General features: G+C 43.9%; 1 protein-coding gene across 2 annotated transcripts in view; it reads left to right on the top strand.

Moving 5' to 3' along the window:
• kaznb (kazrin, periplakin interacting protein b) overlaps positions 1-18,911 on the top strand; it is a 74,916-nt gene that overhangs the window by 26,060 nt on the left and 29,945 nt on the right. For both annotated transcript variants that reach the window (XM_078092027.1, XM_078092026.1), the window contains exon 3: positions 2,758-2,965. In XM_078092027.1, coding sequence (XP_077948153.1) covers positions 2,758-2,965 — 208 coding nt within the window. The remainder of the gene's footprint in view (positions 1-2,757; positions 2,966-18,911) is intronic.

The raw sequence follows: 18,911 nt of genomic DNA, 5'->3' as shown, positions 1-18,911 counted from the left end.
CTCTGCCATGTTTGTAACAGTCAATCCCTTAGAATCACTTTTGGTCAAACGTGCTTTCGGTCCAATAGAGGGCACAGCGGGCACGTGGGGTTTTGGATGTGCCACAATTATGCATCCTCACAGTATTCATCGGGTTGTTGATGCATATCTGGGACATGTCCCGACCCCTGACCTCCAAATCATTCATTTCCTCGCATTCCACAGCAGAGAGTATGTAAGCCCTCCCAAAGCCTGCGGACAGTCGTTGTGGTTTCATGTGGAGGTGGACCTCGCTGCTGTTTGACAAAACCAGTTGCGCAGGAATAACGGGACCTTTCCGCGGTTACAGACAGCGCTACGTTTTATCGCTGATAATCAGCTACAAATCGGGGGCCAGTGCACTAATCGGGGGCCCTGATGCGACTGTCTAGACGGCGATAATGATCTGCTAACCGGTGATGTGATCAAAACAAGCCAGTTCTGGTGTCTTCTAGTAACCAATAATTGGCCTGTTTGTGTCGGCTACAAGTTCCACAGCGGAGACGTTGCTATAGATTACAGAAAGGTTACATACAGAGGCTGAGGAGGATCAAACAGATGGAGAAAGAAACAGAAGGAAACCTGTGGTCATGGTGAACATTGTATATGATAAAACTGAATTTGAGCATCTTAGTACGCTGTCCACTTTGATTGACAATTAGGTGAAACTGCTGTATGGGTCCTTTGATGGACCTATTCTTTGACTGACTGATGATTTCGGCCCTATTTTTTAATCATAGTCTGCTCTTTGTAATTGTAGGAAACAGAAAAAACTAGTGAATAACTGGAGTACATTGTTGTTATTATCTCTGACAGTGGAGATTACAAGCTTTCCTCAAGTGTAATGAGGGAGCCAAATTGTGCTGCACAAGCTCAATTCTTGTGCTATTTATTTTTGTGTGATTGTAGGAAACTGGAAACATCTGATTTTTTTGACCATGCAGCCAAGATTTTAGAGGCTTTTAGATGTGTGCACTTTTGTGATTTATTCATGGAATTCCATTTCTCAAGGCTAAATTGTATTATTCAACATCCCTCTCGTGAAGAATTGTAATACACTAAATATTCTGGAAAATCAATTGGGCATTGATTCATAGATATATCTGACTGCAATCCCTTCTGTATCACACAACTCTGATACAGTGTGATAAGTGGAGGCAGGACAATAGTAATATTTCCCACAAGGCCACAGCAAATGATCCTCTATCTGATGAACATCTGAACTGCAACAAAGGGCTTCATCATAAAGCAGAAAAAGAACTGGCAAGTGCAACCAATAAGTTGTGTTTCTCGTCAGTGTGTCACGCTTGCATTCGCGCCGTTGTTGGTCTCTCTCTCTGTGTCACAGCGTGAATACCAATGAGCGTAGAGCCGTTATCGCCCAAGCCTCGGATGACAGCAGCAGTGATGTATCACTCCTCCGCCTCGGTTAGTTGTAGGAGACAGGATGGATTTTCTTACTTGGGAAATGAAAAATGGCAAATGCAGATTCGAGATTGCGAAGGCTCGTCGTATCCGGGATTCTTTTAAGTTGAGCTGAGCAGCGCGACCTAACGATCCCGTCTCTGACCTTTTGTCGTGGGACGGACTCGTTCCGCTGTACAGAGGTGCTGTCTGTTTGCTGGACGCACGGATAAGCAGAAATATATATAATCCTGCTGCTTCTGACCAAAGAGCTAAAGATCCACCGTGTTCTCGCGACAGCTGGGTTCTAATTCTCCGGGCCTCTCCTCTTTGTGTTCGGCCTTCTGCTAAGTTTGATCTCAGAGTTGAAATGTGTTTTCCCCTTGGGTGCCTTGAGCCAGGCCCCTTTCCAGCGATGTGGGGGTGAGCTTTCCCAGGACAAAGAGACGGACATATAATGGAGTGAAAAAAGAGGGGGTGGGAGAGACAAAAAGACAGCGGGTGTGTTAGTGAGAGGGAGGAAGGGAGAATGGGAGCAGGACTAAAAAAAAAATACAGAAGTTTTTGACAAGTGCTTGTCAGAGGGTTTAATATTGCCGCCAAGCTCCGGCTGCAGGGACACAGAAAGAGAGACAGACCGTGCGTTTAGGTTATTAGAGACCTGATTGTTAACTCAATGCAGCCGGCGCAGGGTGTGTGATACACAACACGCTCCTCGCTCAGAGAGCTGGTGGAGAGCAGCTCAGTCCAACTGCGTTCCCGGACCCCCACCCCCCTTCTCTCCCCCTGGTCCTGCAGCACATGGTACAATCCATTTAAAAGGCTGCATGTCATCCCAGTGTGCGCCGGGTCCTCTCTGAGAGCAGCTGCTCACTGCACATTCTCCTCTGCGGGAGGACTCACTCTCCCCTCGGCCCGCTGAGCTGAGCCTCCCTTTCTCTTCTGCCTCCCCCCTCTCTCTCTCTCTCTGCTCTCTTTGCGTTTTCTCTTTCTTTCTTTCTCCCACGCTCACTCTCTTTCTCCTCTGCCCCGCACACACACACACACACACACACACACACACACACTTTCTGTTCTCTGGCTGTGTGTGGCAGCGCAGAGGTTGTTCTCTGTGCAGTAACAGGTAGACATCATCATCGCCGCTGCTGAGAACTGAAGAAGGACTTTCGTTTGGGCTTTTTTTTATATGCGCAAAGTAAACTGTGAGAGAGGAAGCGCAGGTGGAGGAGAAACAGGAGGAGGAGGAGAGGGGGATACGAGAAGGAGCAAGCATCACCCCCCCCCTCTAAACGCTCCACTTGACACCATGCTGCTCTGTGTGGATTTGGTCCTCAGGGGAAAATTCTTAAAATGATGGAAGACAACAAACAGCTGGCACAGAGGATCGATGGGGCCATCCAGTCCGCCAGTCAGGAAGTGACCAACCTCCGCTCCGAGCTCTCCGCCACCAGCCGCAGACTGGCAGAGCTGGGTGCCAGCAGCCCCCCTGCCCTGGAGAACCATCGGCAGTACAACCACCACGATGACAGCCTGCACTACCGGGGTGAGTGTCAACGCATGTGCGTCCATGTAAATGAGCGTGAGTGCACTCACACCTAATCCTCCGCGTGTGTGTGTGTGTGTGTGTGTGAGAACATGAACGTGTGAGAAGTGTTTTGGAATCAACGGTGGGAAGTATTTGTGGAATGTGCAGCGGGGAGACTCGTATCATTCCATCGCTCCTCCAGTGACTCATTCTCCGCCAAAGTCCAGAATGACAGTGGGGGAAAGGCAGCAGATTGAAAGAGAAGGAGAAGAAGAGGCAGAGTGAGGGATGTTGTTGTTGGGAGGGGAGGGGAGGGCCGGGGGTTACAGAACGCGGGCCAGAGACGGTCCCAGTTTGGTTTCCCGGCCAGCAGCTGGACTCCTCTGGGGCTGCACTCCCTCCAGCTCTGGCTCCCTCCCCGACTCTGGCGAGGACTCTCAAACTGAGCTTAAGGCGTCTCCGATGGGTCGGCGCGCCCACAGACACCATGGCACCGTCACTTAGCTGGGAAAGAGATGTGATGAATGGGAAATTAGCTTCGAACGGAAGTTTTCATGAGAATGTTGAAGCTTTGTAGCTATTTCATTAGTTCATTTTATACTTTTTATACATTTTGCAACGATTGAAACAGCCGTCTAAGGGGAAGTTCTTGTGATCCTGAACTGAACAGCAAACACCACTGATCAAATCAGTTTACCGATCAAAGAATTAGCCACGAAAAACTCAAATCTTACACCAGTATAGCAAGACGTGACGGATTGGATTTGTTGTCGGTATGTGCACAAAGTTTGTCCGGCTGATAAAAGAACACTGAACAAAAAGACCAGATGTTGCAGGACTGCAACTGTATTGAATAGGTTTAGTAGCCCAGGGGGTTGTTGAGATCCCACCCTATCAGGCAGCTTGCTGTCAGGGTCCATTAACGGGCTCCCTGTGTTTCCTTCTGCTGGCCCTGAAGCCTAAGAGCTGATCTGTGTGAAGTGTGTTTTCAGAGAGTATATGAGAGTCCATGGCAGCTTCCCCTGCGCGTCCTGCACTTCTCAGACTTGTTGCCTGTTCTTAGGAACTCCACCTCACTTATTTAATGATTTTCATCTGTATAAAGACTTCTTTGGGATTGTTGAATTGTGGGAAAGAGATTATTGAGCCTTCAGTGGTTTGATTTCGGAAATGTTTATCAGGGCGAAATACCAATTAATTGATTTAATACCATTTCGAGGGCAGCAAAGTCAGGCTAATGTGGGCTCACCTGCACTAAAGAAGCTCACACCTGTGTTTGGTTACATCTACATTATGTTGTGCAAACTGGTTCTCCGGGAGGAGATTGAAGTTTTGACCGGCCTGGATTTATCCTGGTGGATATATTAGTGTGCTTGCGAGCCAGCTTGTACCTCAGTCACTTGTCTACGTGTTTTGTTAAGAGCAAGTACATTACAAGACATGAACGAGTTGGCTTAGGTTTCTAGGCTTGTGAGATTGGTGAAGTAACTGCAGCATCTGGACAGGTACGCTACGGCAGCTGTGTCACGTTGTCCACTTCTTATACAAAAACGGTTTTGAAAAATACAATGGTTGCTGTTTTTAGATACTATTGGGTTAATATAACCCAAGAAGTCCAGTCAGAGGGTCGGATGAATGCTTTTGAAGGTTTATTAGACCCCCTAACACTAAACAGTTGTTATCTAAATCTATAATAATAACAAGTTACAGAGCCAGCGATCATTAAATCTTTTGGTTGCGAGGGTCGCAGGGCAAGCAGTGAAATATGATGTTCGCATCACAGACTAATCTCCTAGGAATGTGCGCTTGCATGTATTCGATCGGCCAGTACATCAGCCGTCATGTTGCTAAAGTTGAGCCAAGTTTATTTTACTTGCTGGAAGACCCAGCGTCAACAGAATGGACTTAGCGTTGGCTACCCTCCCGTGGCCCCCACGTCGAGTCTTTAGGGTTGGAATAACTCAGCTGCATTGAATTATCTGTCGTATCCGTCCGGTTCGCTCTCTGTTTGGTTCCAGCGCTGTTAAAAGAGCAGACTGACATTCCGGCATTCCCGAATGTCAGTGATGTCACGCTTCCTGTTCCCACAGGCCAGGCCAGCGGTCAGGTGACTGAAACCAAACACAGCCGCACGGCCCTCCACCACCCGCTTTTCCCTTAAACACAGCAGAGCCACATGAGCCTGAGAACTAGGATGCTTATTTTTTTTAACGATTTTACATTTAAGATGATTTGTCTGAAAGATCTCTCAGATTATGTGGTTTTGGTGTGTGATGAGCAAGCGGCAGTATCCAGTGGTTTAAGGGGATTACATATTATTTAAGTGTGTATCCATCTCAAGGCGACGCTGTGCGTTAGTCCATTTGTTGGCTCTGTCCTGTGGAGGATCTAAGCAGCCACACAGACGGGGTTTTTTCATTCGTGTGAACTGACTTCCTATAAATCCATCATAAGATGCCAAAATGACAGAATTGTTGTGGTTTCCCTGGACAGGGAAGGCGATGGCTGAAATTAAAGCTTCAAAACGCCCGACCACAAACAAACGGGGGACTTTGACTATGTGCTCTTCCTATAAATGTTTGCTTACGCACTAAAGATTAAATCAATCATCAGAATTAACTTTATTATACTTTTTTTAACCTTTTGTTTAATTACTTGAAGCATTGAAGGTTATTTGTGTACGTCTTGTCTTTGTTTTAGAGTAGTTTCGACTTGACGTGAAGGGAACGAACCGCATTCTTCTATTTAAGACACTGACAGTGAGGTTTTCATTGCCAGGTTGATGACAGCCCTTTATTGTTACACAGTCCTCTTAATACATGACATCAATGTCAAGGACTTGTTTAACATTCCTAAACGACGCTAATGTTTCACCACCTACAAAGTGCATCGCTGCCATATTTATTGTTCATGTGACGTGTGAGGAAGAAGATTCAGCGTGTCCTCTAAAACCAATGTCTGCTCACCTTATGGGGTATTACATTACATATAATCTCTTCTGCTGAGGAAGTGCTCATCACAGACTCATGGGAATCTGCCAATACTAATCCATAAACCTTTCTAAGGGCTGTGACCCATACAGCATGCGTTTGGATGACACAATTCATTTTAAGACCAAAGCTTTACAGTAAGCTCTTTTATTTTGGATGCTCAGGATTATGAAAGTAAAAAGGGATTTTCAGCATCGGCGATGTTTGTTGACTTGCTGTTGGTACACCGCCAAGACTTGTGTGCACAAAAGATGAACACCTGTGTTATGTGAAACATCTGGTTAATTTATGAAAAGTTACAGTTACTATGAGGCGGTACGAGGTCAACGCCAAGCTCAATTAGGTGAGAAAATACAGAGCGTCAAATAATTTAGTGTGGAGCGCCAGAGCAGGAAGTGGAAGCAGAGGAGCATGCTTCTTAGCATCACGGCGGATTCATTAGCAGTTTAAATTAGTCACTCCGTTTTTTGAAAAACGGGGACTTTCTGGTTTAGCTGTAGATCTGATCCTCGTCTCCGTGGTGAAAGTGGTACAGAGGCTCGTTGTTATGTAATATTAACAACTATCCAATGTCAAACAAACAAAAAGGTTTCTGATATCAGTTATGGTATTGTCAAATCATTTAGGAAATTCTAGTGTTTCTATGGTTTCAATGTCCATGTTATATCATATTTGTACCTTTTGTTCATGAAGAGAAATTCCTTTGAATGAAAGCTTCTTCCAGAGCCGGCTGATTTACCAAATCTGCAACCCAATTATAGGTGCTATTGAGCAATCTGGAGTGCTGTAATCAGGGATCGAGTAAGATAGCTCAGTTGAGACCTTGAAAGACATCATCCAAACTGAAAACCAGGGTTGATTAAGTATTCTCCTAAAAGACTCTGTGATTATCTTTTCCCTGCAGAGGAGAAGTTGCACTGGCTCTAATGCTCTCTGCTTAGTAATTGTGGGGAAGAATCCTCTCCCCATCTGGCCTGAATTTGTCAGAGGCCCCCGGCTCTCTCATTACTTCATTGTGCACATGAGCAGGGCTGGGAGCAGAGCGGCAAACTACGGGGGCAAAAATCCCACCCACTCCAGCTCTTTCTCTCCCTCTCTCACTGTAACGATCACCAGGGACCCCCCCCCCCCCCCCCTCCTCTCCCCTCTCCCGCCTTCCTGTTCGTTGTCCTCCTGCAGAGAAAGTATGCAATGCGCTCTAACCTTCCCCCTGTATCCATCACCACCCGAATACCTCACCCCTCCCCTCGTTTTATTCCCTGCCTGGCCTCCCTCGGCCGCGCCCTGTCTGTGGTCAATGCAGCGTGAGAGGAACTGTATCCAAACAATAGCAAGAGGGAGGCAGCCCCTCACTCCCCCAACATATTTTATCCCCCCCCCTCTTCCTCTTCCTCACTAGACTTCCTTCATTCAAATAACTAATAATGGCATAGCTGGGAGTCCAGATGGAAATACCGGTGTTGGAGGGGTGGGGGGGGGTTACTCTGACATTTGGAGAAGATTTTTTGACCACAGTGATATTTGGAAGAGGTAGTGGTCCTTAAGTTCCTCCCAAACGATCAAATGATGGTAATCTAATGGCCCACAGTGCTCACTGTCAAATTTAAAACGTTGTTGGTACAGAAATCCAACTGAGGTCAAGTGTAGGTGATAACAAAACACTGTTTTGTAATATTGCGTTTTTAGCTAGAATAATAACTCAGTGAAAGCTTAGAAAAATATGACAACATCTGAAATTTAAAACAAACTGCCACAAAAAAAAGAACCAATTTGGGACCAACGCAAAAAACTAATCTGACAGACGCATATGAAGAGTAAACACATACTTCTAGTTGGCTTGCAACTATAAGTTAAATGAGACATCTTCTTTTGCAGTATTTACTTACTGTCTAATGTATTTTATCCTCCATATTATTTCAATTGTAGTTCAGTGTTTCTGCACTTAACTAATAGCTGAACAGGAGTTGCCTTTGTTCTACGGTGGCCTAGTAATGGCTTTAAATAAATAATGACTGTGGCTATTTGTTTTGCCGTGTTAGAGAATGCAAACCCACGTAATGAACTTACTGTGCAGGTTGAGGGCAGAAGGCCCCTGAGCTTTGACTAGTGAAAGAGTTTCCACTCCTGAATGCAGGGAGGACAGCTGGGCCGCGCATATTCACTTTCATGTCCATAAAGGGCCAGAGGAAGCTGCCCTCTATTGTTTTAGAAATTTTCCTGCGAGTTTCTGGTTCATCGGCGGGGCACCGCGGCGCGCGACTGATTTCGGGTTGCGATTTTTGAAGGCTCCGATTTAGCAGCAGACAGCTGACCCTTGTGCGTCTCAGCTCTGTTAGCAGAGGTGACAGAAGTGTTGCCATGGATACCAGCCGGTGGGGGCATTCCTTTGGTTTTGATGGCAGATTGGCTGCAGGCAGTGAAATCCCCACAGGGCACGGGATTTGAACTGCCACCTCGTAGGGGTAGAACGATTCTGCAAAAAGGCAGGCGGGTAGACAGGCAGTGAGGCGGAACCGGAGACGGAAGCTCAAAGAAAGATGCTCTGAGCCAGAGTACATATCCAACAGACATTCCTCTGCACTTAGATGTTCCTGCAGCTTTATTCATTTTCTGAATGAAACTTCATAGAGCCAGTCGGTGAGAGCCGATTCAAGGAGAACAGAGGAGTACTTTAAGTGTGACGCTAAGCATTGATATGCTCTGAGATGTCATTATTAGCAGAGTTACATATCCCAATTAGCTTCATGAACCGAATTACTGTTTTCTTCCCACCAGCTTATGTCACTCTTCGTTTCCGTGATGATTTTTTTATGAATATGCCATTTAATGTGGCTATTATGTGTCTGGATCGCGGCACAGGTTAACAGCACATTACAAGATTAGCTTTCATTGGTTTTTATATTATATCTTACTTATATTACATTACAGCTCCCTGTGTTATGGCCCTTTTCTCCCCCGTTTCCTTCAAGCGGTCCCCTCATCATAACTTCATATGCAGTAAAGCACTGGAGAAAATGTGAAATATATGGTGGGTATCTTGTAGTTATCTTCTTAAGACCGCAGAGAATTCATCTTGTGGAATGAATGAGGTATCACTTCCTGGTTGTGTTTGGTGGACAATCAAGTACTTCTGAGATCATACCGCAGGTCCATAAACAGCTCACTTAAGATGATCTCCCTGTCTGTCTGGCTAATGGAGGGCAGTGGGAGTCATGGTACGATGCTGTTATGTTGAGGTCTGTTGATAGCAGCGAGTCTGGCTAAAGCCTGACGCAGCAAACCTTCGAATGATAGCAGGGTGTTTTCACATCCGGTGCCCGCTTTGCAAACAGGAGGCGTAGAAAACGATCAGACTTTTTGACCTCCCCCTTTTCCCCCCACGCCTCCACTGTGCACATTTAACCCTCCGCTTTCACCTTAAATCATCCAAATCCCTTTAGAGGACAAACTTCCAACGATTTGGACTCTTAAGAAAGAGAGGAAGAGGCAGACAGTCAGGGAGAGAAAGCCTGGTTGCCTTCACAACAGTCTCGGCTCATTCCATTAAAATGCCTCATTGCTTTAGCGGTGGAGATTTCTTTTTATTGTTGCTGGTACATATTGTTTCCTTGGCTACGGTTTTAATCCATTCCCAGAAGAGAATGGAGTAGGCACTGAGGGAAATGAGTTTTGAGGAAAAGCAGAACACCCCCCTCGCACATAGAGGATGCAAAGCGTGACATTCCAGCAGAGCGGAGGATAAGCAGAACACTTTGCTACTCCAAATCATCGGGTCCACGCAGGAATCTTACGGGATTGATGGTTTTGCGACGTCTCGAGCATCAGGTAAATGCTGTGCAATTTGAAACACCCACAGCATCCACAAATCTGGTGCCACCTCCTCTCAAATCCTTTAACTCCTCCATCTGTTGCTCAACTATTGGTTTGTCAGGATATACTTCAGGACTTAAGGTTGAACCTCAATGCATTTACAGAGATCAATTTATGTTGAAATCAAACAAAGTTTACATACAACACTCCTAAAAATACTGAAAAATGTGTCTACATGGTTTGACAAGCTAAAATGAAAAAGATTGTCCAGTTTGCCTCTTACATGAGTGAGTTTCCAGCTGTCTTGGGCTGTCCTGCTTGCAAACGGAATGGGTCGTGCTAAATGAGAAATTTTAAGATTCCGTATTGGTCTTTCTGGAAATTGTTGCTTTGATGTGAACAAAGACTTGATGATTAAAGGCTACTTGATTCAGAATATGTGTCTGCATGTAGAAGTTGAGGTTGTCTCTCCATGTTTCTCTCTACATGTCTTCTGTATGTGTCTCCACACTGTTCCTCAACAACAACAGATGTCTCTTAATGCGACACACCTCTCTCTTCACTATCTGGTTGCGTTACACTGAGCACTATTGCTAATTTTTTTCCTCAATTTAGAATAAGTGTTTATTTCATGCTGTCCGTCCAGATTGAAGCCATATTGTTTGGAGTCCATCGTCAAGCGCATGCAGAGACTGATAATCAAACATTCTTTACGGTTTTAATTTGTCTCTTTGAGTTATTTCTGTTTGTATGTTTGTATTACTCTTTAGGAGAAAAACAATCACGTTTTAATGTTTGCGTTGACGTGTCATCATCGGCTCTCCAGGCCCCCTGAAATGTTCACATGAAGCATGTAAGTGGGCTCCATCCCTGAATTATTTTGGGTCTGCAGCCCGAAGGCATTAGTGTTGAAAGCTTGCCGGTCGGTTTTCTCCTGCTGAGGAGGTTCTACGCAAATATTTATCAGGACGCCAATTACTGTACCCCGTGTGCGCACACGCACGCTGTTGTGTATATGCATTCCGCTAACACTGTTTATTTCTTGCAATAAGTGGCGACATTTTCCCATCATAGCAAATGTACTCCGTTTAGCAGGACACAGGACGGCCTTTCTCAGAGCTTAGTTTTGTATTGTTAGAAGCATGTTTGTACATTCCCGATTTAGAGGAGGCCATGCAAAGAGGCGTCTTTATCAGCAGGCCTCTCAAAGTTGCTCACAGCTAGCGGCCAATCGGATCAATAGCCAGAGAGATGCTTTTCTTCTTCTTAAAACCGTCTACTTTTCAACCTCATTTTCCCACCTGACAGGATCATACTACATACCTGCCACACGTTAATCCCCACGAATGAATAACACCCATTGTTCCCTTTGTAGAAGTTGGACAGATCTGCATCCTCGATAATAAATAAATTAAGAGACACCAAAAGCTGATAAAAGTTCTATATTTCCAAGTGGACTCTTCATCTGTGCTCACTCAATGAAATGGCTCTGGACCATTTGATCCAGAATTATGCAAATAAGAATGAAACAATCAGCAGTTTATATTCTATTCAGCTATTCTTTCTATTTTTACAGTATCTACTTCCCATTATGTCTAATAGAGTAAAGGAGGAACACAGAGAGCTGCGTTAATATTCCCAGCAGGCTATTGCTGAGTTAGACTCATCATTTGTATCAACATTATTCCAGTTTTCATGCATAGCAATGAACAAATTAAACTGCACAATTCCTCGCTGCAGTGATTCACCTTATTGATTGAATATGTCATTTTGGCATCTGATTCTCAAATTTAAACCTTTTTTCCTTATGGTTATCCCTTTTTTCATAGCTCAGGTTGAGAAGCTATTTTTCTTTTTTTATCATACAATTTAAATGTAAAAAAAACTGTGTCCTGGCTGAAGCAGATTTTTCGATGCCGTATCACTTGTTCGGACACACTCAACCTTTGTACCTGCAAAAGATGTTTTTGTGTTGGAGAGGCAGAGATTTCTTGACTTCTAATAACAGTTCAAGCTCTAAATATGCTTAAATAATGCAACTTGATAACTTGCGTTGCAGTTGACTCGATGGACGTAGAATGCATAAGTCTGCTATCAGCCGAGTGTTTCACATTACCTTCTCCTCCCCGTCTACTTTACAAGGGAACCATCGCTGCATCCGGTGCTTAGCGCCGCCCAAGAGTATTATTTTTTTTGTACAAAAAGCTAGAGCATTTAGTAGTATGGGCCACTAAAGCACAGAAAATAATTAAATGATGCCGCCTAGGCAACTCCGCTTTTATGTGCGTCACGCTGAGGGAATCTGTATAAAATCTGGTTTATTAAAACAGCACCGCAATGGAACCTTTCCCTGAAGAAGGTTATAGACAGGTGGTGTTTAAAATATAATGGACATTTTGGAGGCTGTAGTTTGTATTGTATTATTTGTATATATAATTATTGATATAGATGTGGTCCACAGAACATTCTTCACAAAGAGCCCCGGGACAAAGACAACTGTGTTTGTGCTACTGGTGTCTACACACACCGGTAACAGTACTGTGTTTCCCCTTTACCCGCCGCTAGTGTCTATAGTTTGTCTATCGCATCCACTCCCTGGCATTGGCCCCGTCATGTTAGTACAACAGCTCAGGCCACCGGGTAAAGTGATGGAATCTTCCCTTCTGGACTCTGAACAATGAGTTCCTTTCAACATGGCCGCTATTACTTGAAGTGGTGTGGGTTTTCTTTTTTTTTTTGGAGGGGTTTTCAGATTTAGGGGTTTCCCACAGACTCTCCAAATGAACCACAGCAAGAGACTCAGCTCCTCTCTCTGTCCGGGAATGTGCTACCGAAGCTTCCAAGTATGCCTCTGTTCCACCCCTGCAGCAAATGGTGTGCACCACAGAGGCTGATGAGACCCAAGCCCTTTATTTCATGGTACTGTGGAATGGTTGGACCATCACTATTATATATCGTGGATTTTAGTGTTGGTAGGGATAGTGGTGTGTCTTACTGACTTGAGTTCACCTGTGGGTTTAATCTCAGGGAGTCACTTGTGCTGTGATATTTTTTTCCTGGGCATTGTGTATGAGCTGAGACAGGCTCTATTACTTTCCCTTCATGAGGTTAATGTGTGCCACAGGGCTCCACAGCGGCTGCCGCGCTGCTTCGTCGAGGAACTGTTCCGAACGAGAAGAGCCGGGTGTGTGTAATTTACCATCCAGGGCGGGGTCTTGAAGCAAAAACGAAAAAAAAAAAAAGAGATGAGGGGAGACGAGGGGATAAATATTGGAGGGTTGGAGAAAAGAGAGGAGAGGATGAGTTTTCAGACTTCAGACTCCATTAATAGACCCTGTGTGCCGCCGAATTGATTTTGAGGTCAGTCCGTAAAGCACACTGCCTGAGCACTGTACTAGTGGCATCATTATGGTGTAGTGAGGAGGGGGGAAGGGGGGTACTGGCAGAAAGGGAAGGCTCAGAGGTCTGTGGACTCATTTACAGGTGTGTCAAACAAGACTGCCGCTCTAGATACAGAGATAAGATCCATTGTGCTGCTGTTGGCCAATTAGCTTTGAGTCTAGTCTGACATTTTCAAATGTTCATTTCACATTTGCGTCGCTCGCTCTGCTTGAGGAAGACATGAGGCCCAATCTGACCGGCACACATGTAGAACCATACATGTAATTGTGTAACCGTAGGCTACATGAAAAACTCCAACTGCATAAAGTTATAATTCCAACATGCATCTAGCTAAATCACAGAAATATTTGCATCAAAATAAACTTATGCGCGGTACCTGTCTGTCTTGAATTGTTTTATTTTTTCATACTTCAATTTTTAGTTCAATCATTAACACAAATATTAATGGTTATGCTTTGAGGTATTTCAATCTACAACAGCATCAAATATCTTGTATTTGAGATGCCACGCTAAAGAGTAACCATTGACTACATCTGTGAAATAGTAGTAGCTGAAACTTTAGCTTCTTGACGCCACCGTTCACACCTTTCCGGTGTGAATAGATCGGCGTGAATGAGAAACCACCAGACAAAAGAGGCGTCACTGGCTCACAAGTCAAGATCAGAATATGGCATATTTCCCAAGAAAAACGATATAAGCTACAATTACACACAATACAAACAAAAAGTAAATCTCAACATGTCGAGCAGCAGGACCGACGGGGCCCTCTGCAGGTTCTGGTTGCTGGATGACTCACTGGCTGCTCCATCTGGACTCAATTAGAAGTCCTGGTATTCAGTGACCATTAATATCTGTTAGTAGACTTTTCCTTATTAGTCCTGCTGTGACCTTTAAACAAGTTAACATAGGCCCAGTAGGGGGTTTAAATGGTTTCTACCCACACTGTGCCACCTTTATGAATAAATGAAAAGGTATGCGAGTACCTGGGGCAGAAGAGCGGTACAGTAATTATTAAGGCTGGTTTCACTTCAAAGACCTCTAGCCGTGATCCTAATTATGAAACGGAAATGATCATACCGGTGCGAAAGTGAAACAGTTTTTTTGTTGAGCTCTCCTGTTCCCTTAAGCTGTACTTTTGGTTTTCCCAGCGCCACTACAGTCAAGGGGGAATTCCAGCCATCTCAGCGCAGAGTCGAAATGTGCTCCCAAATGACTGTTAATTTCTGAGAGGTTTACGGTTACATGGTCTGTGGCCTGTTATGCAAGGGGGTGTGCGGGAATTTGAATAGTTCCAGATATGTCATACATCTCACACAGATAAACCATTTGGACAGCCTGAGTAACACCGCAAGCACACACGCACACGCACTATAACTGCGACCACAGTTCAGCCCTTTGTAGACCAACATCTGGCTGTTTTGTTTTATTGTTTTCTATGCAAACAGAAAAGGAACTACACTATTTCTCAGTGTCTGTGCATCTATAAATATCCCTACATTGTTTCCAGTAGGCGCATTTTGGTTTTTCCAGATTTTCCATGGACACGCTCCTCTTTAACCTCTCTTGCTTTTGTGCTTAAACAATAATGTCCTTATAATTCACAGCCACAAATTATATTCTCTGTAGGTTAAAATATTTGAGAGAGAGAGAGAGAGAGAAAGAGACCAAAAGGGAAAAGAGCACAAATATGAAAAGTGAGAGAACTAGAGAAAGAGATGGTATCGAACGGACGAGATGATATAAAAGGGTAAAACTCAAGAACTGATGAACTGTGAACGTGAAGCGCAGCAGAGCACTCTGAGAGACAGGTAATGAGTGTGTGGTAATGCACATCTAGACCCTAATTGGTCGGAATGAGCCGACTGGAGAGGCTCTTCCATCAGGCCGTGGATGGGCAGACTGTCGGCTGACATGCCGTAGAAGGGAGCACTAATTGGTCCTCTCCTCCAGACACCACTCCTGTCTGTCCTCATGAAGCCGGCAGAGACCTCGGCTGTGTGTCGATCGAGAGGGTCCGCTGCAAACCCAAAAGCCGGATTGTTTAGATTCTTTACTTGCTTGTTTGTGAAATACGCTTAATTTGTGAACCAGGCTTAACAGGACTCTGCGTAGACTCAAATGACACTACTTTTTTCATTAGAATCTGTGTCTGTATTGGCTAAAAGAGGCAACGTTTTCTTATTAACGTCAATGTGCCATTGCTGCACAAAATGTTGATAAATTCTTCTAACATTGAAGTTTAAATTTCAGTGGCAGAAATACATTTACGAAAATAATTTCACATGGATGCTGAGTTGCTTGTGCTGAGGAAAGTATAAAGAACTCCAAATGAATCGACACAATATCTTTTTCATCCAACAACATTTTCTGATGGCAGCAAAACCACGATCAAAAAATATCTGTTTTGTACAGCCTTGGTGTGGTTTTGCACAAAGAACACGTGCGGTTTACAGCAATCGTCACTTTAACAGAAATAGTCAGAATTTTAAGGCTCATGCTGAAAAAACTGACGGGAAGCGTTCTTTGAAAGATGGTCTCAAAGTGTCATGAAAGGTGTCGACTGAGTTCAACTGAACTCTAGATAATAAGTGAGTGGGGAGTCTCAGGTGAAGTGGAAGTCATCACAGAAATAAGTGCCAGTCCAAGTGTATTAACCATAACAGGGTATCAGCTGAAGTGTGAGCTCCGAAAGCAGAATAAATTGAACATGAAGGCTGGAAGTAGTTGGCTGAGGATTTTTGTTGTTGTTGTTGAAGCCTTAGAAATGTTGAATTGTCGATTCAAGGATTAAAAGCAGCTGTAAGGCCTGTAAATAATTCTTTTTTTTAAAGTGTTACAGAAAGAATGCAAATAGCAGTGCATGATTATAATGGTAACTGCAAAGTGAGTCTGTGCTGTGAATGTTTCAAAGCGGGAGACCTTTATCTTTTCCACTTTTGTTCCTACAGTGACATTGTATGTGCCAAATATCAAACCAAACTAAAGCAAGATGATTTATTTAAACTCCGGATCCGTAATCAAAGCTGGTTTTTACATTTTAAATGTTATGATAAAAAAAGCAATATAGCTTCTCAACCTGAGATATGAAAAAAAGGGATAACCATAAGGAAAAAATGATCAAAATGACATACTTTGAGATAAAAATCCACACGGCCAGCTCTCGCTGTGCTGCACCAAGTCCAGAATGCATCTGTCCCATCCACCAAACGGGGTTCTTAAGAAATGCTGCACACCTGCAGGTTAATTTATAAGACCCACCACTCTACCCCCACTAATGACTGCAAAAAGAACCACTCCAAACGCCGTGAGTTGTGTTAACACATGCAAAATAATTCAAATGACCAATGCAGAGAATTAAATACATGCAGATATAACTATTTGAAATCGCTGTAGAATAAAACAAAGGTGCGTCTAGCGGTTACAGGCATGCAGTATCTACCTCTGTGTACACAGTTTTCAGAGCACATGCTGTTGATTTATCTGGTTTGCGCTCTTGTACAGTGCTGGTGAAGTACTCTCAGGGGAGACAGCATGTTGACGTCATTTGATTTCTCCGACAGGGGTTACAGAAACTGAAGTGTCTCATCTCCATGTTTAACAGTGCATGCTGGCATCAGAAGAAGTGGAGACATTGTTGCTGCCGTATTTTGTGTTACGAGTGGGTCCTTTAATACTGCTGATATCAAAGGATTACACCAAGATTGTTCGGGGCCTCACATATGTCTCTGTGACACTACCCCATAAGCTTTTTAATACGGTCTTCTTCAGCTGTCTGATTACGCAGCTGGAGGCAGGAGGCGCTGGCTTAGGAATGACTGTAAGCAGCCAGCAGTGAATCAGGGTCTTTGGCCCTTCAGAGGACGGTCCCATCTGCCGTGCTGGGAGAGACGGTACAGAGGGCTCTTTTGTGGTTTGTAAAACCAGCAGGGGGTGGGAAAGTCCAATCCTAGGGTGGTACAAGATGAGCTTTAACATAGTTCATGTGGTGGGGGATGTAAATGAATGGCGGTTTATCCGCACAGTAATCTTTGTCCCAATTCCACATTCAGTACGGGATCCTCAGAGCAGTAAACTTTGGACTGAAAGACAAAAGGCAAGACAGATATGGACCGAGAAGATGGCGCAGCCCGGCTGTACACCCTGGGAACTCAAATGGACGGTGTAACGGCCGGATATATTACTTTTCATACCAGGGTGGGAAATTCACAGAGGCGCGCATGCATTAGCTGCTATGTAGTGCACACTGAAGCCGGGGCAATACGCCAGTGTGTGTGTGTGTGTGTGTGTGTGTGTGTGTGTGTGTGTGTGTGTGTGTGTTTGCTTATGCGCTGAACGCACATGATGGGGTGATACGTTTCAAATTAATTAAGTGTCTGTCACAGGGGGGCGACCGGCACATCGGGGAACAGGAAGTGGATGAGTGCAAATCATTATGCCGCACTGCTCGCTGCAATGATGCAGCAGTCCCAACACATTAAACCAGGAGTCTTCCCTTTTTCTGTGGGTCCAACAGCTCCTTAATAATGCAGCAATTAGCAATAACCATATTACATTTCTTTATATATTATTTCTGCATTCGTCCTGACATTCTTAATTCTCTATATGAACATGTTTAGGTTGAGTCTTTGTTTTGCTCTGAGATTTCTATGGAAGGATCAGGTATGAAGATGAAGAAGGTTAATTCAGGAAAGGTCAGCAACCCACTGCCTTTGTTATTTCAGCACTCAGTTGTTGGAAAGATTCCCATGAGAAGCTTAAACGTTTTTTTGAAAGGCTTCTGCAGATATTTTGTAAATGTGGTTATAAATGTATGTATGATGTATTTTACTATCCATCTATACAGTTGAGAGGACCACTGACAGATGATACAATACCTGCATTTATAACGATTCCTTGAAAAAAGAGGAAAAAATTTGTATTTCAACGCAACTGAGGCAGAGAATGTAAGAAATGCTGAAAAACAGTCGTTCAGCGATCATTTAACAGAAAGTTGCATACGGCAATAAAAGGTTTTCTTCCCCATCCCTGTTTTGCTGAAGAAGTTTAAGAGCTCCGACTGCATGTGCAGTAGTTGTAATTTTGCGGTGACCTTGAGCTTTCTGTACAGGATTTATGCATGAAGACTTTTGACTTTTACTACCTTGCATCGAGTGCTGTACGCTCTACTTTCTCTGACGTGCTCCAACGTTTTATTTAGACGGAAGATAAAAGCTTGAGCCAAAGGTTTGCTGCCACAACGGTTACTTAGCAACGCTGGTAGGACGGCATGCCAAAGAGCAACAATGGATGTCGAGGTCTCTCAAGTTGTTTGTTTTTCAAAGTGACCTATGTTAAATAAGCTCTGAATTAGCATCTGAAAAAATGACCTCAGAGTTGCGTTCGATATAGAAGCTTTAATCATCCATATTTTAAGGGGATTCGTGCTCGAGCTGACACTATCAATCGATTGGCAGAAAATTCACCACCAACAATTCTTATTTGACCTGTTGCTCAAGTTGTTTTAATCAAGTAAAGACGCCAAACACACTCTTGCTCAAGTTTCTCTAATGTGAGGAATTACTGCTTTTGCTTCTACATTTTCTATCACTCAGTTCTGATTTGCGAGCCTATATTCTTAAATGTTGCGCTCTTTAATCTAAACAGTATGTTTAAATTGTAAAATTTAGTACAGTATGTAAAAATATTTTTCAACATTCACTTGTATCCACGGTTTCAGGGTTTAAATTTAGAGACAATTGAAAATGTGTTTTTGCTAGCTGACA

This window comes from Gasterosteus aculeatus, chromosome 17 (assembly GCF_964276395.1).
Source record: "Gasterosteus aculeatus chromosome 17, fGasAcu3.hap1.1, whole genome shotgun sequence".
NCBI lineage: Eukaryota > Metazoa > Chordata > Actinopteri > Perciformes > Gasterosteidae > Gasterosteus > Gasterosteus aculeatus.
The sequence above is the reverse complement of the archived record's forward strand: the minus strand, read 5'-3'. Positions and strand labels throughout refer to the sequence as shown.